General features: G+C 33.2%; 2 protein-coding genes across 6 annotated transcripts in view; both read left to right on the top strand.

Moving 5' to 3' along the window:
* Positions 1-21,882, top strand: part of RABGAP1L (RAB GTPase activating protein 1 like) — a 665,252-nt gene that overhangs the window by 239,788 nt on the left and 403,582 nt on the right. The window lies entirely within an intron of this gene.
* On the top strand, positions 8,035-9,497 carry GPR52 (G protein-coupled receptor 52). The gene has a single exon (XM_003785693.3). It carries the CDS (start codon positions 8,070-8,072, stop codon positions 9,153-9,155), a length of 1,086 nt encoding a protein of 361 aa, XP_003785741.1. The 5' UTR covers positions 8,035-8,069; the 3' UTR covers positions 9,156-9,497.

Below are 21,882 nucleotides of genomic sequence, written 5' to 3'. Positions count from 1 at the left end.
GGCTGAGGCAGGAGACTCGCTTGAGCCCAGGAGTTGGAGGTTGCTATGAGCTGTGATGCCATGGCACTCTACCCAGGAGGATAGCTTGAGGCTCCATCTCAAAAAAAAAAAAAAAACTTTTTCATTTTCTTAATGGCCATTTGTGAAGTGTCTGTTTAGTTTTTTCCCTAATTTTAATTGGGTTATTTGTGTTTTTATTAACAAATTGTAGGAGCCAGTTATATATTTTGGATGCAACTTCTTTGTCAGATGTTTTGCTAATGTTTTCTTCGTATCTTTCAGTTTACTAACTGGTTTTCTTAATGGTGTCTCTTGATAAGCAGAATTTTTATTTTAAATATAATTTATTACATTTTTTGTTCATACTCGATGGTTTCAGTATCCTAAGAAATATTTGTGTGTTCTTATGTAATGAAGATCTCTATCAGGAAATATTTTAATTAGGGAAATGACATGATCTGGTTTGCATGTTGGAAATAATGTTCTGTTTTGTGGATAATGGATTGAAGGGAGACTACAAATGGGAAGGCACTGCAGTAGTCCAAACACAAGATAATACTAGCTTGTCTAGGGTAATAACAGTAGAGATAAAGAGACAATAACAGATGAGGAGAGTAACTGAGGAAATAGTTCTGAATGTATGTACCTTTTGGTACCATTTGAAATTTATTAAAAGACAACTTTTACTTTAACCTCTATTTGTTTACTTTTATGACAGCATGTTGTGTATGCATTTCTCTCTGCTAGTCATTACTTACTCTGTCCTGTTTGCCATCGTATTGGCTCTCTCTTGCTTAGCTTCTTAGGTCCTATTGAGTAGTTATTTGCATTGACTGGCTGTTTAATACCAAAATATTGATAAATATAAAAGAACATGTAAAACGTATCTAATGTATAAATAAAAGATCAAATGCCTATGACATATTATATAATAAAAATATATGGATTGGGCTGTTAAAAGTAATTTTAAAGTAATCTCAAATGATTCCTCTTAGATATTTTCTGATTATCATTCATCAGTTGAAAGGAGAAGGAAGTTGATAATGATTATGAAAAGAATGGCAATAATAGAACACCTAATGACCCCTAAAATGAAGAAAATCATGCCTAATATTAAAAAAAGAACGCTTTATATAATGAGTATGTAAATATATGTTATTTAGTATTCTTTGTCATTAGAGCTTCACATTATAAATTGGTTTCTATTATAAACAAAAAAAAAGATAGGAAAGAAGAATAGTGAAGGGTTGGTAGAGTCAGTTGCTAAAAAGAAAAAAATAATTATGTATTAGAGCTACCAAAGCTTTTTGTTCTTGGAAGTTAGTGAACAGAAAGAACGAGGCTTGGTGGGTTAAAAGTTCTACTTCTTTAAACCTCCATCTTGTATTATTGTATACCTTTGGAAGGACATGCAATTATGAACCATTTGCAATATTTCTAGATTCAAATCCCTGCTAGTGATCATTTTTTGGAAATAAACATGTCAAAGTAAAATGATTCTGTATTTGAATTTCTCTAAATGAGATTTTTTTGACATTTCCCTAATTTTAGGAATATGATTCAAAGTATTTTGAAAATGTGTAAATGCTATACTTTTTCAATGATTTTTTTTTTGCAGTTTTTGGACAGGGCTTGGTTTGAATCTGCCATCTCTGGCATATGGGGCTAGCGCCCTACTCCTTTGAGCCACAGGCGCCGCCCCTTTGTCAATGATTTTATAGAAAAACTTAGTATTTAATTTTTCTTTATATGGAATGTGGGACTTATCTATGTTCATTAATATTTATCAGCAATAATTTATTTTGAATATTTATTATTATTATACTATAGAATATTAGATCTGATCTTATTTGATTTTAATGCTTTTTTGTTATCTCTAAAAGTCAAAATGCTCCTCTGAAAATAGGACATTTTAGCCATTTTGTATTATGTTTAAATATTGACTTTCAAACCTAAACATGGTATTGAATTTAAGATTATTCTCACTTGTCTCATAAATATTTCTGATAATGAGAAATACACTTACCATTCTGTATTTCACCTAACCCCCCAAATATTTTGGCAATAACACGAATCCTAAAAGGCAGTTCAGTATAGATGAAACAAAGTGTTTCTGTTCTCTAGAATTCATTTTTTTATTGGTAGATAACAGCTCTATATATTTACAGAGTACATTTGATACTTTGATAAATCAGGGATATTGGGATGTTTATCACCTTAAACATTTACCATTTCTTCTGTTGTAAACATTCTAAATCTTGTAGCTATTTTGAAAAACAATAAATTCTTGTTAAGTACAGTTGCCCTACTGTGCTATCAAGCACTAGGACTTATTTTACCTATCTAATTATATTTTTGTACCCATAACCAATCTCTCTTCATTTCCCCCCGCCCTACTCTTCAGAGCCTCTAGTAACCACTATTCTACTCACCATCTCCAGGAAATTAATCTTTTTAGTTCCCACATATGAGTGAGAACATGTAATACTTCTGTGTCTGTGCTTGCCTTATTTTACTTAACATCCTCCAGTTATATCCATGTTTCTGTAAATGATAGGATTTTCTTTTTTATAACTGAAGAGTATTCCACTGTGTATATTCACCTCAGTTTCCTTATCTATTCATTTGTTGATAGACACAAGTTGATTCCATATCCTGGCTGTTGGGAATAGCATTGTAAGAAACATGAGATTGTAGATATCTCTTTCATACATTGATTTTCTTTCTTTGGTTATATATGCAGCAGTGGGATTGGTGGATCATGTGTATGTCCTCTTTTCAGAAATGTCTATTCAGGTCTTCAGCCACTTTTTTATTGGATTGTCTGTTTTTCAGCTGTTGAGTTGTTAGAGTTACTTATATATTTTGATTATTAATCCCTTGTATGAATAGTTTAAAAATATTTTCTCCCATTCTCTATGCTGTTTCTTTACTCTGTTGATTATTTCCTTCACTGTGCAGAAGCTTTTTAATTTGATGTAATCACAATTCATCTGTTTTTGCTTTTGTAAAAAACCCTTGCCCAAGCTAATGTCATGAAGTATTTTCCTACTTTTTTCTTTTAGTATTTTATAGTTTCAGGTCTTGCATTTAAGTCTTTAAGCCATTTTGTTTTGATTTTTGTATATGGTGAGAGAAGTCTAGTTTCATTCTTCTCCATATGGATGTCCAGATTTCCCCGCATCATTGTTCTTTCTTCAGTGTGTGGTCTTGCCACCTTTGTCAAAAGTGAGTTGGCTATCAATGCACAGATTTATTTCTGGATTATCTGTTCTGTTCTTTTTGGCCTATGTGTCTGTTTTTATGCCAGAAACATGCTGTTTTAGTTACTATAGCTTTGTAGTATATTTTAAATCAATTAGCATGGGAGGCCTCCAACTTTGTTCTTTCTGCTTAAGATTGCTTTGGTTATTCAGGTTTTGTTTTTTTTTTTTTATGGTTCCATATGAATTTTAGGATAGTTTTTTTCTATGTCTATAAGGAAAGTAATTGGCATTTTGATAGGGATTGCATTAAATCTATAGACTACTTTGGGTAGAATTACCATTTTAACAATATTAACTCTTCCAGTCCATGAACAGGACATATCTTCCCATTGATTTTTGTGTATGTCATCTTCAATTTCTGTCATCAGTTTTTTATATTTTTCCTTACATAGTTCACTTCTTTCGTTATATTTATTCCTAGGTATTTTATATTCTTTATAGTTATTATAAATGACATTAATTTCTTGATTTATTTTAGATCATTTGCTGTTGATGTATAGAAATGCTCATGATTTTTGTATGTTGATTTTGTACCCTATGACTTTACTGAATTTGTTTATTAGTTCTCAAGACTTTTTAGTGGAGTTCTTCTGTTTTTCTAAATATAAAATCATGTATACAATCAAGTAGGTTTGGCTTTTTTTTTTTTATGTATCCAGGAATTTAATCCTTTCTTTTAGGTTTTCCAATTCGTTGACATATAGTTATTCATAATTGTCTCTAATGATCCCTTATCTGTATGCATTTCTATGGTATTCTATAATTTTAATATTTCCTTTTTCTTCTCTGATTTTATTTGGCTCTTCTCTCTCCTTTTTTTTTTTTTTTTGTCTATATAAAGCAGTGGTTTTCAACCTTCCTATTGCCACAACCCTTTTAATACAGTTCCTCATGTTGTGGTGACCCCCAACCATAAAATTATTTTCATTGCTACTTTATAATTGTAATTTTGCTACTGATACGAACCATAATGTAAATATCTGATATTCAGAATGTCTTAGGCGACCCCTGTGAAAGGGTCGTTAGACCCCCAAAGGGGTCACAACCCACAGGTTGAGAACCACTGATCTCAAGGCTTACCCATTTTGTTTACCTTTTCAAAAAGCAGCTTTTTGCTTTGTTGGTCTTCTGTATTTATTTTAGGGTTAATTTTATTTATTTATGCTATTTATTATTTCTTTCCTTTTCACTTTGGGTTTGGTTTGCTCTTGCTTTTCTAATTCTTTGAGGCACATCATTAGGTTATTTATTTGATGTCTTTCTACTTTTTAAAAGCAGTTATTGTGATCAACTTTCCTGTTAATATTGCTTTTACTGTTATTCACAGGTTTTGGTATATTGTGTTTCCAATTTTCTTTATTTTAAGAACTTCTTAAATTTCCTTCTTAACTTTTTCATTGATGCACTGGTCATTTGGGAAGCATGTTGCTTAATTTCCATGTATTTGTACAGTTTCCAAAGTTGTTCTTGTTACTGAAGTTTAGTTTTATTCCACTGTGGTCAGAAAAGATACCTGTTACGATAGAAATCATTTTTATGAAATCTGAGATAATTCTTCTAAGACATTTTCATATTGGCAGCCATAAGTAGAAAGGAGAGGGTGGAGTATTTTAATATGGAGTTAGGTATGATAATTTTGACCTGTTTCAATCCCAGTTTTTAGCTTTATAATTGTAGGCTAGTGATGCTTAACCTTCTCTGGTACCCACTTAATTCACTGGCAAAGTGATAATGATGATATACGTACTTCACAGAGTTTAGGGGTTTTGTAGAGAAATAATATACAAAGCACATAGCACAAATCTTGGCACACAGAACATGCTTAACAAATGCTGTCTTCCATTTTAATCTTAATTTTCCTGATTTACTTTAATTGTGAAATAATTTATAAATTAAATTTATAAATTTAAAAGTGCTGGCCCTGTAAAAAATGTTTAAACACAGTGAAAATTTGTGTGTAGTAAGTAGAAATAAACAAATGTTTTCAATGTCTATCTTATATTCAAGTTTAGTATACTTTCTTCTAAAGAAAGCACAACTACACTTGGATATGTGTAGTTCAACATTTACTTTTTTTACCCTTTGACCCTTTTTCATATGAGGTAAAAAGTGGACTAAGCAGTCTTTCTATTTATTCTAATGCCTATAATCTCCTAAGATCATACTTGACCTTAAATATTTCTTTGAATAGATTTTACTATAGTGGTATTAGTTCTGGTGTTTTGTCTGTACAGGTAAATATTTACACATCAAACTCAGCAATTTTATGTGAGTTTGGCAGGGATTAAAAAGATTAGTAAATGACTTGTAACTTCTGTTCATCAAAGTATAACTATATATTTTAGAGAGAAAAACCATTAGTCACATCTCTTGAGTTCATGAAAACTTGGCTGATTTTTAATAATTAATAAGTTTTTTCTGCCAATGAGCATTAGATTACTGCTGAGTTTTTAGAGTCAAAGTACCTTGTGGTAGTTTCTGTACAGGGTTTAAAGGTGTACGCCAGTTTTTTTCTGTCCTGTTCATAGGAAATCATCCTTACAGATGATAATAAGGAGATTACCTCTAAAAGTTCAAAAATGCCATTTATATATTGTAGGGATTGGTCAGTTTCATTGTCTTCTTTTGTCAATCTTGATCGGAGCTTGCCGAGTAAGTCTATAAGCCTGCATGTGCCTGGCAACTGTTACCTAGTGACAGTTTCAGCTGCAGTAGCCATTGGCTGTGCTGTTGATTGGGGCAGGAGGACCGAGTCACCTTTCTGATGGTGAGTTCTTCTGCATCAGCCCTGGATGAGGAGGAGGAGCAGGGCTCGGGCTCAGGTGGAAGCATTGATGCTGAGAGATTGTGAAGAATATACTGACAGCATCCTTGTAACTGCATCACAGTAAATCGGACTTCTGAATCAAGCAGCCCAGCCTAGCAGCTGATAAGAGTGAATGTAGGTGAGAAACATTACCTTCTTCCTGTAACAACAGAACTATTTTTGATAAGTGAAACTAGGAATGTCCAAGGAGAAATATCCTATGGCTATTATAAAAGAAGAAGGACTTGCCTGACTTGGTGGTTCATGAGAAAATAACTTTCAGAAGAATGCTTTCTATTAAGCTGCTTCATTGTTCCTGGAGGAAATGTTTTTTACTTCTAGTGCATGTTATTTCTTCAAAAGGTATGACAATAAAGACTCACAGGAGACTCTCTGAAATGCCTTTGGTTTAAAAAAGACTTTGGCAAATGTTAACCTGATATCAGAATGACCTTGGAAGCCTTTTGGATGCATTCTATCCTGCCAGCCTTTCAGCATTTCAAACTCTAGGTTTGAACTCATCTTGATGCTTAGAGGTATTTTAAAACAAGACTATCTTACAATCTACCTAATGACCCCTGTATTAATTGAGCATCTGCTCAAAATAGAATAAAGAAATAGAAGAGGCATTTTCTTAACATATGGCTGCTACATAACTGCAAATATAATAAACAAGGTAAATTTCCATTTTCAGAAGATTTGGTTGAAGTAGTGATTTAATGTGTTAATCATCTACTGAAAATAGAAAAGGTATAACAAATAGAATATGAAGCCTACTAGAAATACCAAAGTAATAAATAATGGCAGCATTTCTAGTCAGATAAGCTCAGAGTATAAAGTTTTTATTATTGTCTACATATCATATATATTAATGTAAATAATGTGAGATATGAGTATGATTGCAAAGATAATAAATAACATTGAGCTACATATTTTATTATCATGCTTCATTGTAAGGAAGGTGACACATCAAATAATGAAAGTTATTTTCAGTTAAATATGCCGAATTAATTGCAAAAAGTATGTATTTTTGCATTTTATACAGGAAGAAGTATAATTCACATTGCTGCTAGTAGCACCAGTAATTATAATGGACTAAAACTGTTTTTCTGTAAATGCTTAAAAATGCATGCAGAATTAAAACTTCAGAAGTCTACTATATTTTGTCAGGTTTTAATATATTACTTCATTGCATATTATCTTTCCTATTGGAAATACACTTTTTTCTCATGCGAGTTATCAGGCATTCTGGAGGTCTTTTACCTCCATTCTTCTCCTTTATGCCCACAAAGAGATGAGCCTTTTAAAATTAACCTTAATGGAGTTGTTTTTCTTAGATTTTAAATTTGAGAGAGAAATAGATCATAAAATTGACTTACTAGCATCAAACCTGGAGCTGAACACAAAGACAGTCTTTGCCACAAGGAACTTTTTTTTAGCTTTTCAAGCAAATCTAAAATCTTACTTAAATTCTAAAATATGAATGCATTTCATCATAGATGAAGCAAAAAACCTGAGACAATTTAAGACTTTTCCTTTTCTCATTCTTCCTAGTTGATGTCTAAGAAACTACCTTTCTCAGGAAAACAAACGACCCACAGAAGCTTTTCTTCCCTGGGCAATTGATTTATTTTTCCTTTTACAGATTTAATTTTTCTTAGTACAAGATAATAAGAAATCCATTTTCTCTAGAAGTGCCTTGTGTCTGCAAAAAGTTCTTTGAGAGCACTGACGGAAGTTAATCAGCGACCTCTTTTCACCCCCTTTCTAGCTTACCTCTCTCCCTCCCCTCACCCCCCTTAAAGCTGAGGTGTGTCACTGCTGCACTGAGGGTGATGAAGAGACTTGAACACTCTCTGGGACTTTCAGCTGTAACAGAAGCTCTGACACTGCCTACTGAAGCAGGTTCTGAAGCTCTCCTGTGCAGTGTTTAACAGATGCTGAGCAGGGCACCTGGTTGCATTAGCCAAGACTGCTGGTTTCTTTAATTCCAAGCCATGAATGAATCCAGGTGGACTGAATGGAGGCTCCTGAACATGAGCAGTGGCATTGTGAATGTGTCCGAACGCCACTCCTGCCCACTTGGATTTGGCTACTACAGTGCAGTGGATGTCTGCATCTTCGAGACAGTTGTTATTGTCTTGCTGACGTTTCTGATCATTGCTGGGAATTTAACAGTTATCTTTGTCTTTCACTGTGCTCCACTTTTACATCATTATACCACCAGCTATTTTATTCAGACGATGGCATACGCTGACCTTTTCGTTGGAGTTAGCTGCTTGGTTCCTACTCTCTCACTTCTCCACTACTCCACAGGTGTCCACGAGTCACTGACTTGCCAGGTTTTTGGATATATCATCTCAGTTTTAAAAAGTGTTTCTATGGCATGTCTTGCTTGCATCAGTGTGGATCGCTACCTTGCTATAACCAAGCCTCTTTCCTACAATCAACTGGTCACTCCTTGTCGCCTGAGAATTTGCATTATTTTGATCTGGATCTACTCCTGCCTAATTTTCTTGCCTTCCTTTTTTGGCTGGGGGAAACCTGGTTATCATGGTGACATTTTTGAATGGTGTGCCACCTCTTGGCTTACCAGTGCCTATTTTACTGGCTTTATTGTTTGTTTACTTTATGCTCCTGCTGCCTTGGTTGTCTGCTTCACTTACTTCCACATTTTCAAAATTTGCCGGCAGCACACCAAAGAGATAAATGACCGAAGGGCTCGATTCCCCAGCCATGAGGTAGATACGTCCAGAGAGACTGGACATAGCCCTGATCGTCGCTATGCCATGGTTTTGTTTAGAATAACCAGTGTATTTTACATGCTGTGGCTTCCTTATATCATTTACTTTCTTCTAGAAAGCTCCCGTGTCTTGGACAATCCAACACTGTCCTTCCTAACAACCTGGCTTGCTATAAGTAATAGTTTTTGTAACTGTGTGATATATAGCCTCTCCAACAGCGTTTTCCGGCTAGGCCTCCGAAGACTGTCTGAGACAATGTGCACATCTTGTATGTGTGTGAATGATCAGGAAACACAAGGCCCCAAACCTAGGAAACGGGCTAATTCCTTCTCCATTTGAAGAGGACTATGTAGTAAATCAAATGAAATCTGACAGTGGTTTTGGATTGTAGTCTTGATTCATGTGGAAATTTGCCATCATACATATATTTACTTGAATAATTGACTATGAAGTGAAGGGTGAGACTAAAGGTTTCTTTTCTTTTTCCTTTTCGTGGAAGAAACTGAAGGAAAGGATGTATAGAGGGTTATCTCATAAGATAATTATAGCGTGTGAGTATAATTGTGCAGTAATAGGAAAAATTAAGCAGTAAGGATGAAAAAAGTATCTCATACCTTTTGTAGGAATTCAGCAAGCCCCTCGGCATCTGTGTCTCTGATTATAAATACTCTCTTCCTCTTTGTCTCTCATTTTGTCTATCTCTGTTTTGCTCTTTCTTTGGCTTTTTGCAAGTTATGACTTATATAAATTGCCCTTTATAGAAAAATGCTACATATTATTTTTGTGATTAAGAATAATCTTTTGCATCAAAGTGTACTTTTAAACACACTGATCTGCCACCCATAAGTAGTCTTTTCATGGAGGATGTGCAGTAACATTGCATTTTATTATATGCCACATAACCCCCTTGCTTGTGCTTTTATTATCTACAATGCAGCACAAATTGTCTGTTATAAACAAATAAAAATAGCATTTTTGTTTCTTCTGGGTAAAATGACATTTGCTTTTTACCCTCTTCCTAACAGCCTGCTTTTTTTTTTCCTCTCTTTTTTTCTTGATCTGTATCCTTTGGTACTTTCAAAGTGTCTTAGCTAATGATAGAATCTGCAGTATAAAGCAACCATAATGTTAAGTAATTCGTTCTTTCCAACAAAGCAATCTGGTAGTCTGTTAAATATTTTTAATGATTTTTGGAAACGTTTTTATCTGGTTCCTTTTAATTATTTCATATGCCTAAAAGTGATGTCTTTTTTTGTGATAGAAAAGCTTCATTTTTCAAGAAAACCCACAAATAATTCTAATGCACATGCAAAGTACTCACCCAGCAATGAGATATCTATCTTAATGCTACTTGGAATTTCCTGTTTAAAAAAACAAAACAGAACAGTGAAACATTAATCTTTTCTGTGCTAGGTCTACAATATCTTAGGCTGTGTCTACTACTCATCTGTGTGATATGTGTTTGCACATACTATATTTTTTACAGCAAGGAAAATGTAAACTATATTATGTGATCTGTGCCTAATTTTTTTTAGCACAATATATAGATCAATGTTGTTTAAGTTGTCAACATTGGAAAAAGTGTATACAAATCTTATTTTAAGAGAAAAATACTTTTGTGTAGTTATTCAGATATTTATATTAGATGAAGCTGCATTTTTAGTGCTGCTAAAAATACAATATACTTTATCAAATACAGGTAAGAGCTGTCAGTATTTTCTTTTGTAATGATCTGTTTTCAGACGCAGAGATTAACTTATTTTTTAGTTTGCTAAATGAGATTGTGTAATTCATTGTCAGGGGTTTAGATGTAGCAAAGTGGCATTTGGGGAATTAGTACTGAAGCAGGTATGAATAGTAAAACATCTAAATCTTACTTTTTTACCATGAGTTCTTGCCTGAAACATATTTTAAAATTTATATCAAACTACTGAGTATTTTTCTTCTCAGCATTTTTGATTTCTTTGTTTTATGAAATGCATTTAATGAAATGTGCCTATGACTCTTCAAATTAAAAGCCAACCAACCATGTTTGCACACTGGTGGTTTGACTTCACAAGTCCTTTAGTAGAAATATTGTCATTTTATTGAGGTTGTTCTGAACCCCTGTATATTTTTAAACATGTACAAAAGGATTAAAATAAAGAATAAAATAGTATTCTATATACATCAAAATCAGACTTTGCTTCAGTTTAATGAAACATTTCCTTAGAATACAAGTTTACTTATTTGGGAATCAAAATCTAATTGTTTTACACTCTGTAGCTTGAGATTATATTATTCCTTCTTTACCATTGGGCATCCTGGATGAGTCAAAGTGTGCCTTTTAAATTCAGACTAGTACAAGAAAATCATAAAGTTTAAGAAAACATAGTACTGCTAACTTTTCAGGTGTCATAAATAAAACCTTCAGTATTGTACATGTTATTTGGGAATCAGGTTTTGTTTTCTTTAGGGTGTAAGTGTAGTTAGAAAAGATCCAGTATAGATGCTGTGTGCAGAAACCCTGATTATTATTGCATTTTCCTCTCCTGGCTTTCCCTCATAATTTAATAAGTGTTAAATATTACATATGTTATAACATTTAATCCTCACTACAGCCTTTTGAGATAGTACTGTTACCGTTTGCACTATAGAGAAGGGGAAACTAAAGAAAAGACTCACTCAGCTAGTCACTGACAGAGGTTCCTGTGCACTCAGCAGGCCTTGAGCCAAAGCCTGTATACTTCACTGGTATGCTGCACTGCTTTCTTTTCATAAGAAAATCCCATGTACCTTCAAATCTTTGTACCTTTGTACATTTCCCCTACAGAATTTCCCCAAGTTTAATTTCTCTTTTCTTACCCTAAGTTTTTTGCTTAAATTCTTTTTTTTACAGTGTCTTTTTCTTTGATCTTACATTTTTTTTTATTAAAGTAGCAATCAAATTTGCCAGTTTAGTCTACATTCAAACTAAAATTCTTGATATTACTTTTGTTCATTTTTATTGTTTTCCTTGAATAACTTTTTGAAATCTTTGCAAATTTCTTTTTGGAAAAGAAATTTTGAAGGGGGAAAGGTGGTAAAGAAAGGCTTTATCTAGGCTGAAAGAGGCTGAATGAAACAAGTGCTAGGATTAGGTTCTTCATTTACTGCACTGTTTCATGTGCATCTCGAAGGGAAGGCACTTAACTTCCTTTCGACATATTTTAATGTGTTTATATAATAACAATACTTATTCTGAAATTCCTCTGCCTTTTTTAGGTTACTGTTTTAAGAATAGGAAGCATACCCATTATTTCTGTCATTATATTTTGTTGTGATTATCTTAGTTTGGTTATAAATGATAGCCAAAAAATAAAATGATGCTCTATTCTTTTACTTAAGCCTTCTATATAGGTCACTATGAAAGTTTTGAGACAGACTGTATTATGGTCCATCATTTGACATCCAAGTAAAACAGTCAACAGCATTCCCTCTGCTTCACCCATGAAAGTTCAACTTACTCTGCTTAACGATGTTGCTGGGAGGGCTTCATTTGTTTTTGTCTATGCTGATTTTATCTTCCTTGATTTTTGTGTATCTCAAAACTGTTCTAACGACCCGCATATTACTTGTATAGTTGTTTCTAAAGTTATGGAGTATTGCAAGGCTTTATAATTTAGTAATATATGAAACCTTGGCTGAAATCCAGGTCCTCATAAGCTACTTGGCTTTCAGGTAAGTTACTGAACATTCCAAAACCTTAGTTTGGGAATTTGGGGGGAAAAAAGGGCAGACACTCGTACCCTACATTCAGCTGGATTTGAGGACTCAATGAGATTTTAGTCTGTGTGCCCAGCACAGTTCCTGGCACATAGAAATTATTCAGCATGTGGTGACAGCTGTTTTATTATTTCCTTGAACGTCATGTTTGTCATGATTACAATTTAAAGGTCACTAATCCCACTTCAAATAGATTTAATACATTGCACAAGCATTTTTGTTCCCTCAAGTCTGTTTAGGCTCAAATTTTGAGTTGAACTCAGATATTTTAAATACAGAAAAGTTTCATAATTTATGAAAGCTCATTTCTCAGGAATAATTATTCATAAAGACATCATTTGAGATTAAAGATATCCAGTAAAAAGGTGTTGAGATGAGATAGTCTGGGATCATTCTGAGATTAACCTACCTCCTTACTTTATTATATTAAACATACTTAAATATCTTTTTTCTCAATAGGGTGTCAATAGTAGGAAAGGGTTCTCCAGAGATGTCTTAATATTTGTATTTGCATTTTAATTTTCCTCAATTATTAAAATGGAATTTGAGCTATTTTTTTTACATACTATTTATTACTCAGAAGAAAGATTGATTAATAAGCTGATTTGCTCTACAGATACCATTAATTACATGAGTTTAAAAATAAATGAAGTTGTTGCCTTAAAGGACCTTTATTTGTTCCTCCCCACTCTGGAAGCTAATGAATAGATGTGAAAAAGCTGTAATTATGTAATAAACAGATAAAAAAGATTAAGATGTGGGGAATCTGTTGATACAGCATTCTGAGCATAGCATCACCTAAGTTCTGATAGGGTCATGTTGGTAATGGGACCATGTGTTAGTGAGTCGATACCATATTCTAAAATATGTAGGTTCCAGTAGATGCTTTTTTATCTGAACAAAACTTTATTTTACAATTAAAAAGGATATGTAGAAAATGGTGTATTCTGTAACCAAATGTATAGATATTGAAAAGAAAATGGTTAGAAAAAACCCCTTTTTAATGTTTCTTATGAAAGGTTAATTCAGTGCTAGTTTTACTCTAAAATATATAGAATTTTTTCAGTAGTAAAAGTGGTTGTCTTTTAAAATATTAAAAATGATGTAATAGAATTTTTTGTTACTACTGTTTGTTATTTTTTTACAATCATAATTTGTTTCTTTTATAATCAAGAAAAGAAAATTGATGTTTTATTTAAAAGGATGCTGAATATTAAAAAAAATGTGATATTTCACAAAACACTGTGTGTTGATACTATAAGTAACACTGTCCAGTAATGTTGTGATACCATCTTATGAAGATATGTTGCATGACTTCTGTGTATTTGTTATTTCAGGTAGATTTTTAGAAAAACTTGATATTCTACTCTGATTATTAGATGTTGTTGACTTGTTTTTATTTTGACATAAACAGTTTCAAGTGTTACTTGGTAAATTTGAAATGGACCTCAGTCAACTGTAGGATTTTTAAATGTACCATTGATGACATTTTTCACATCTTCATACAACAAAAGGATGGTACTGCATTGGGAAATAGGCACCTGGTGTGTTACCTGCATTTGCTAGATTGGCAGGATTCTGCTTTCAGTGCCCCATCTCCAGAAACCATATTTATAACTGTTTTATGATAACATTTATTCTGTTTTTATATACGATTTCCTACAAAGGTGAAGAAAAACACACTTATAAATTCATCAGGAGTCGATTATGTCTGAGAAATATTTAATATGAAATGCATATGTGATAATCAGTACTTTTACTACAGTAAGTGAGGCCAAATCAGTTTTTGAGATTATAGAATTCTAGAAATTTTAGATGTTAAATAACTGAGAAACCTAGTGCATAATGGTAGAATTCACAGAATGGAAATATTTGCTAACATTATAAACTTCCAAAAATGATATTTTATACAAGAGCAAGAAGTATAACTATCATTATTTAAGAAATTGGACCTCGCTTTTATTTTATGGTTTCTACTTAAACAAGTATAAATAAATTTGATGCCAGTTCACAATTCCCAAATATACTTTATAAATTCAAGGTGGTAGCATTTTTTTATTAAGAGGCACTAAAAAGGGCGGTGCCTGTGGCTCAGTGAGTAGACTGCTGGCCCTATATACTGAGGGTGCAGTTTTGGACCCAGCCCTGACAAACTGCAACAATAACAAAAATAACCAGATGTTGTGGCAGGTGCCTATAGTCCCAGCTACTCTGGAGGCTGAGGCAAGAGAATTGCCTAAGCCCAAGAGCTGGGGGTCGCTATGAGCTGTGATGCCATGGTACTGTACTGAGGGCGACAAAGTGAGACTCTGTCTCAAAAAAACAAAAACAAAAACAAAAAACATACACACACACACAAAAAAATAAAGTGAAAAGTTGAAATAGCCCTTCTCTCTCTCTCTTTCTTTCTTTGTCTCTCTCGCCTCTCTTTCTTTCTTTTCTTTTCTTTTCTTTTTTTTTTTTGAGATAGAGTCTCACTGTGTTGCCCTCAGTTGAGTGCAATGCCGTCATAGCTCACAGCAACCCCAGACTCTTGGGCCCAAGTGATTCTCTTGCCTCAGCTTCCCAAATGGTTGGAAATACAGGTGCCTGCCACAATGCCCAGCTATTTTTGTTTTTTTGTTTTTTTGATTTTAAGAGACGAGGTCTCACTATAGCTCAAGCTGGTCTCAAATTCATGAGCTCAGCTGATCTGCCCTCCTTGGCCTCCCAGAATGCTGGGATTACAGAGGTGAACAGCTATTCCCTGCAGCCTGTCCTTTAAAATTCAAAATTGTAGAGTATAGAAAGAGATGGACAGTGCCTTTGCCTTTGTGATTATACCTGACAAAAAGTACAATTTTGAGACATTTACTTATGTCCCTAATAGAGTTTGAGGTTTAAAATACATATTACTAGATCATACATTTTATACTAATACCTTCATTATAGTTATTCCATGTATATTTTACAGAAGTTTTTAATTAAAAATGCAAAATTAGTAAGATTCATGTTGTAAGTAATACATTTGGAAAGAATTAAAAGAGAATTTGGGAAGGAGCAGGTTAAAAAAACTCTGAATATCCTCATGTTAATATAAAAAGCTAAATTATATTTGGATTTTTCTTATGTCTATTATTTTGGCAAAGAAAGACAATTCAAAATGCTGTTTTTGGAATTGTTTGACGTTACCATTTCAAAGTAGAGCAAAATGTCTTATATGTAAGAAACTTTGATATAATTTATATCTTATTTTTTATGAAATAGTCTTCTTGCCATAGATTGATTTTAAAATGCACTTTATATTGTAATAGGACAAGTATATATACATGCAAGTTTTCACTCTCTTATAATAGATTTGAAAATAAAACTTGATATTCCCCAAATTAGTTTTATTTCATTCTGTATTTCTCTTGCCCCAGGGCAATTTTAAAAATTTATAACACATCCAAGATTGTAAAACTTTACTTGATTTTTAGGTGTATGTATTTGGGAATAAATCTGGAAAAGTACATTTTGAAAATTCGTATTTAGAGTTCCGTGTTACTAAATGGTCTTGGGATGGCTTGTTATTTCAGTCGTCATTTTCCTCTATCAGCTGTCTTTTTTTTTGGTCTAGGAAACTGATTTAATGCTTATAATTGAACAACCAGTAAACTTTATTAGAGGACTTTATCTTGATTTACTTTTATTGATTTTGAAGTCCATGACATCCAGTGGTAGCATGGGGGCAAATTAACGTGTATATATGCGTGTATTTGTATTGTAACACTTTTACTTACACCCACTGCTCTAAGATGGGAGGAGCCCTGCTTTCTCAATTTGCAAGTAGGCCTTTTAGTTACTTTCATCATAGTTAGAGGTACACATTTTTAAAGAAAACATATTACGATTTAAAGTAGTGGTTCTCAACCTGTGGGTCACGACCCACAGGAACTGTATTAAAGGGCCGCAGCATTAGGAAGGTTGAGAACCACTGGTTTAAAGTATCATTCTTGTGTGGAATTAACCATGATATATCAATTTTGGAATAGTATTACAATAAGGGATATATTCAAGTGACTCATTATATCACAAGGAAAATGAAGACAGGTCCTTGCTTCTCTCAAGTGTGAGGGTTAAGAAGTTATTGGAGGCTGGGAGTGGAGGCTCATGCCTGTAATTTAGCATTCTGGGAGGCTGAGGCAGGTAGATTGCTTGAGCTTAGGAGTTTGAGACCAAACTGCAAGAGTGAGACCCTGTCTCTACTAAACAATAGAAAACTATCCAGACAAGGGTGGTACATGCCTGTAGTGTCAGCTACTTGGAAGGCTGATGCAAGAGGATTGGTTGAGCCCAGGAGTTTGAGGTTGCTGCAAGCTATGATGATACCATGACACTCTATCCAGGGTAACAGTGAAATTCTGTCTCCAAAAAAAGAAAAAGAAAGAAAGGAAAAGAAATTATTGGGAAAAACATTCAAATTAAAATTTGAAAAGGCTTAAAATGCTTTTGAACATTTATAATGCCCTTGACATTATGCATTAGGTATAATCTAAAAGTGTTTGTAAGTAAACATGATCTCATTTCACATGTAGGATTCTTGAGATAAAAGTTTTTTAGTGACCTTAATAAAATCATATAGTGAGACAGGTATACTATGGACTGTATATCTTATGTAGCAGTAGTATTACCTGTAAAAAGGTTCTTAGCCAGGCATTGTGGCTGGCGCCTAAAGTCCCAGCTACTTGAGGGGCTGAGGTAAGAGAATTGCCTAAGCCCAAGAGCTGGAGGTTCCTGTGAGCTGTGATGCCACGGCACTCTACCAAGGGTGACAAAGTGAGACTCTATCTCAAAAAAAAAAAAGGTTATTTAACAACGTACTTATTATACATGACTGGTAGTAGAGTGACCTGACCTTTCTTTCTTGAATAGAAAATGAAGAATTAGTTGATATGGAAAAATTCCATATGAAATTTTAACTTATAAAGTAGGAACATTTATTTTAAAATTAACTGTAAAGCCAGGCACGGTGGCATGACTTCCTGTAATTCCAGCATTCTGGGAGGCCGAGGTGGGTAGATTGCTTGAGCTCACAACTTTGAGACCAGCCTGAACAAAAGGGAGACCCCTATCTCTACTAAAAATAGTAAAACTGAAGCAAGTGGATCGCTTGAGCCCGAAGGTTGAAGGTTGCTGTGAGCTATAATGCCACAACACTTTACCCAGGGCAATAGCTTGAGACTTTGTCACAAAAAAATAATAAATAAATAAAATTAACTGTATGTTGGAGGTGAAATTTTGAGACCATGAACATTTTAAATGAAATGTATTATCAGCCCTGATTAGTCTTTTAATATTTCTTGAAACAGTTTCTTGTTTGTAGAGGATAACAAAAATTCTCCTTTTGAAAACATGACAGTCATTTGCTGAGTATATTGAGAGAGATGTAGACTGACTTGAACAGTATTTGCTGTGTATTTAAAAAGTTATAGTCTTAATTATGAAGAACTGTTAAAATCACATTATTGTCATGTAACTACTTTTAGAAAGTAATGATGTCATAGTCCTGCACTTTTTATGTTCTGAAATTTCTTTGTAGTGGATTTACAGTGATGTTGAAATCATCATATGTTGGGTTTTTCTCAAGCATTATGTTGGCAAAGGTTTTCGTATTTCTAGCTACTGTGTTTTTTATATATAGGAGATGTCCAAAAATATATTAAACATTTTAGGAAAGAAAAAAACTATATTAAAATAGTAAGACTCAATATATACTAGTAACAAAAGGTGAATACACGTTGTGTTTGACTTCTACAGTTACAAGAGGTGCTCAAAGTGATGACCAGCAATGTCCGGACACTTCTGATTACAGCAGACTGTTGCTTGAGCAACGCTGACCAAAGTATCCACTTATATCACTATGCTTACCATTTCAATTCCTTCCCAAAGTACTGCCATTGTAGCTGGTTCTCTACTGCACAACACATCCTTTAAGGTCCCCCATACTCATGCCTCTATTGTCATTGTACTTCTCCAATGTTCTCACATTTCAAATACTACTTCAAAATGGTCTTGTGCTCCTTTAATGACAACCATGTTGCCATTTTCTTTGACTATGGTGCCTATCGTATGCTGGTGCTAGCATTCATTTGATTCCACCATCTTTTGAGCGAACATCATTCTGCACATTGCTATACTAATTCAATTCAACTTCAAAAAGTAATGTGTAGATCACATCTCTTAAAATATGTATATTTTAAGCCTCTGTATTTGTATATAATATATAAAATATTCAGGAAACTATATTAATCTAAATTAGTGATGTCTTAAATAAAACCTTTTAAATATATAATTTAGTTTTATTTCAGTGAACTAATATAGTTAAAGAAAATTAAAGGAATTCAAATTAAGCAAACACAAAGTTATCTTGAAATGTTTTTAGATGAAACCTTTTCTTAAATATGAATAGTTTATGGTATATGTATCATGTGAATATAAATAAATTTCACTGAGTTACTTGAAACCCTTATTTTCATAAATATTTAAAATTTCCACAACAATTATGGCTACCTAATTTATGCTGCTTATTTAAAGAGTTTGCAAGACATTGCTAAGTCCACTGATTTTAATATTTTTGGCATTCCAAATCAAGTTAGGACGATGAATATTGATTGTCTTATGTCTAGGGTATAAATAATGGTTCTGTATAAATCCTGGATCCTGTTAAATCAAAGAATAACTTACTTAATTTTGGGAACAGATTATTTAATTTGTAGAATTTGAGGGAGAGATTGCAGAAAAGTCTTAGGAACAGGGAAGTATGTCAAAGAATTAGCGGGATCAATACATTTAAAAATATGAGTTGATCTCAATATTTAGCCATTTGTTTGGATGTTATAGCTAGAGGAACCTTGGGATATTTGTGAAGTTATTGAAGTAACAGGAGAAGAAATGTTTAATGTTCAAATTAGTACAAAAGAGCTGTGCAGAGAAATATACAGAATCACTGGGCTGCAGTATATGAAAAAGAAAATATCCTTTATGTGGAATAAATCTGATTACAAAAAAATTATTACCTTAGGTGCAATTAATTATAAGCTTTGCAGTTAGGATAAGAATATTAACATGGGTAGAAGTAGCTTGAGGGACTGCACATAGAACACATTCTGCCAACTTAGGCATCTTCCTAGGCTACTTCTGAAGTTGTTTTCCCTAATATTCATCACCTGATTATAGGTGAATATCACTATATGATGTCTCTTATTAAAGGCAAATTTTAACTTCTCTGCCAGTTAATCAAGCTAATCATATGATATGAACCTGATGTTTTCTTAATAGTAAAATCGTTCATTCATTCACTTAGGTATTCATTAGGTTGTTACTGTGTGCCAGGGACTATACCAAATTATTTGCAAGATAATGAGATTTCTACATTAAACAGATTTTCAGTCCCCCAAGAGCCTGTAGACTATGGAGATGTATGGATTATATATAGATAACAATAGGATAAGACAAGGTCTGAGAATTTCCAATCTGCTACTTACCGTAAATAAAATTTTGTTGGACCATAGCTGGGCCCATTATGTATTGCCCATGGCTGCTTTTATGCCACAATGGTGGAATTAAGTTGCTGTAATAATTAAGTTGCACAACTTTATGTTGTGCAAACCCTAAAATATTTACTCTCTGGCTCTATACAGAAGAATAAATTTGCTAGCCCCTGATACAAGACATTACAATGGCCATCTTGTGTTACTCAAGATAGAATGTTGTGCTTTTATAATTGTTAAAGGATCTCATAAGAAGGAGTGATTACTGATTTCAGCTTGATTCATTCAGGCATCAGGAAAATGTCTAGCATGTGGGTCAAAATCCAGACATTCATTCATCCTCTGTGATTCTAGTGGTTTGTCAACTGAATACTTTTCTCTATTGAAACAGATTTCCTCTTTCTAATTAGTTCTTACCTTATAATGTTAGCCTACATACTTACATTTAGATCATGTTCCTATTTGGATAAAGTTCTTTGCATATAAAACTTAATTTCTGGTCTCTTTATTCTTATTAAGTATAATCACATCCTAACTATAGGTATGTAATGAATAATAATTAACATTGGATATAATTTTTAAGCATCAGAAGCATTTGTTAAACTTCTCATCAATAAATGATAATCTTATAGTTTGAAAGAGTTAATTATAATTAAGCAAGCCCTTTTTTTAGTACTTTAATCAGTAAAACAGAAAACAAAAAAACAGAAAATGAATATATAGGAACCAAATTTGTATGCAACTCTAAAATGTATATGATTTAAGAGAATTTATAATTCTGCATTGCTGTATAACATTATTAGTAGGTCTTGGTAATTTATAAGTGAGGAAATAAATTGATATAGTCATACTTGTGGCTAAGGTTTATTATAACACTAAGAGTTTTGTATTTTCTGATGTTGTCAACTAATGGATAAAAGTACAAACCAGTTTCAAGTGAGTCACAATTTATATTTGTATAAATTAAGCAGTTTAGGAAACACTGCTGATTCAGTTAATCACAGGTATTTGATATATTATCAAAATATGCCTTGGTTAGTACTGTTGTTTTAAACTAATCCATTAGATAGTTTGGGTTTTCTTCAAGTTTTGTACGTGAGTGAGAAAAGAAATAAAGGATCTTGTCATTCATTTTGAAGATAATACTTTATTTGGTCCGTTATAATAAAAGCAAACACCATGATAGTACACTTGTCTCTCATTATCCATGGGGGGTTTGTTCCAGGACACCCCATGGATATCAAAATCCACAAATTCTCAAGTTCCTTACATAAAACGGAGTAGTATTTGCATATAACCTGCATACATCCTTCTGTATACTTTTAGCCTTCTCATGATTGCTTTTAATATCTAATACAGTGTACATACTACATAAATAGTTACGATACTGTATTGCTTAGGTAATAAAGAAATAAAAGCCTGCACATGTTATATACATATACAACCATCCTTTTTCAAAATAAGTATTTTTAAGCTGTGTTTGATTGAATCCACAGCTGCAAAACCCATGGATATGGAGAGCTGATTTTATGTGCCTTTATGTTCTAGGTACTGTTCCAACTCACTGAGATTTTAGAGCAGCAGTTCTCAACCTGTGGGTCGTGATCCACAGGAACTGTATTAAAGAGCTGTGGCGTTAGGATGGTTGAAAAACATTGTTCTAGGGGCATCATTTGAACCCAGATTGTCTTGATGAACGCCTTAATGATCTTGATCATGTTTTCCCAAAATGAATGAATAGGATAATTTCATGTAAGACTGTATATACAAAGATAATAAATAGTCATGTTTGCATTAATTTGTGTGTGTGT

Source organism: Otolemur garnettii, unplaced genomic scaffold (assembly GCF_000181295.1).
Source record: "Otolemur garnettii isolate 467f Iridium unplaced genomic scaffold, OtoGar3 scaffold00016, whole genome shotgun sequence".
Lineage (NCBI taxonomy): Eukaryota > Metazoa > Chordata > Mammalia > Primates > Galagidae > Otolemur > Otolemur garnettii.
The sequence above is the reverse complement of the archived record's forward strand: the minus strand, read 5'-3'. Positions and strand labels throughout refer to the sequence as shown.

Excerpts from the sequence above, each read along its gene's own strand:
- GPR52 (XM_003785693.3), top strand. The coding sequence starts at position 8,070 with ATGAATGAATCCAGGTGGACTGAATGGAGGCTCCTGAACATGAGCAGT.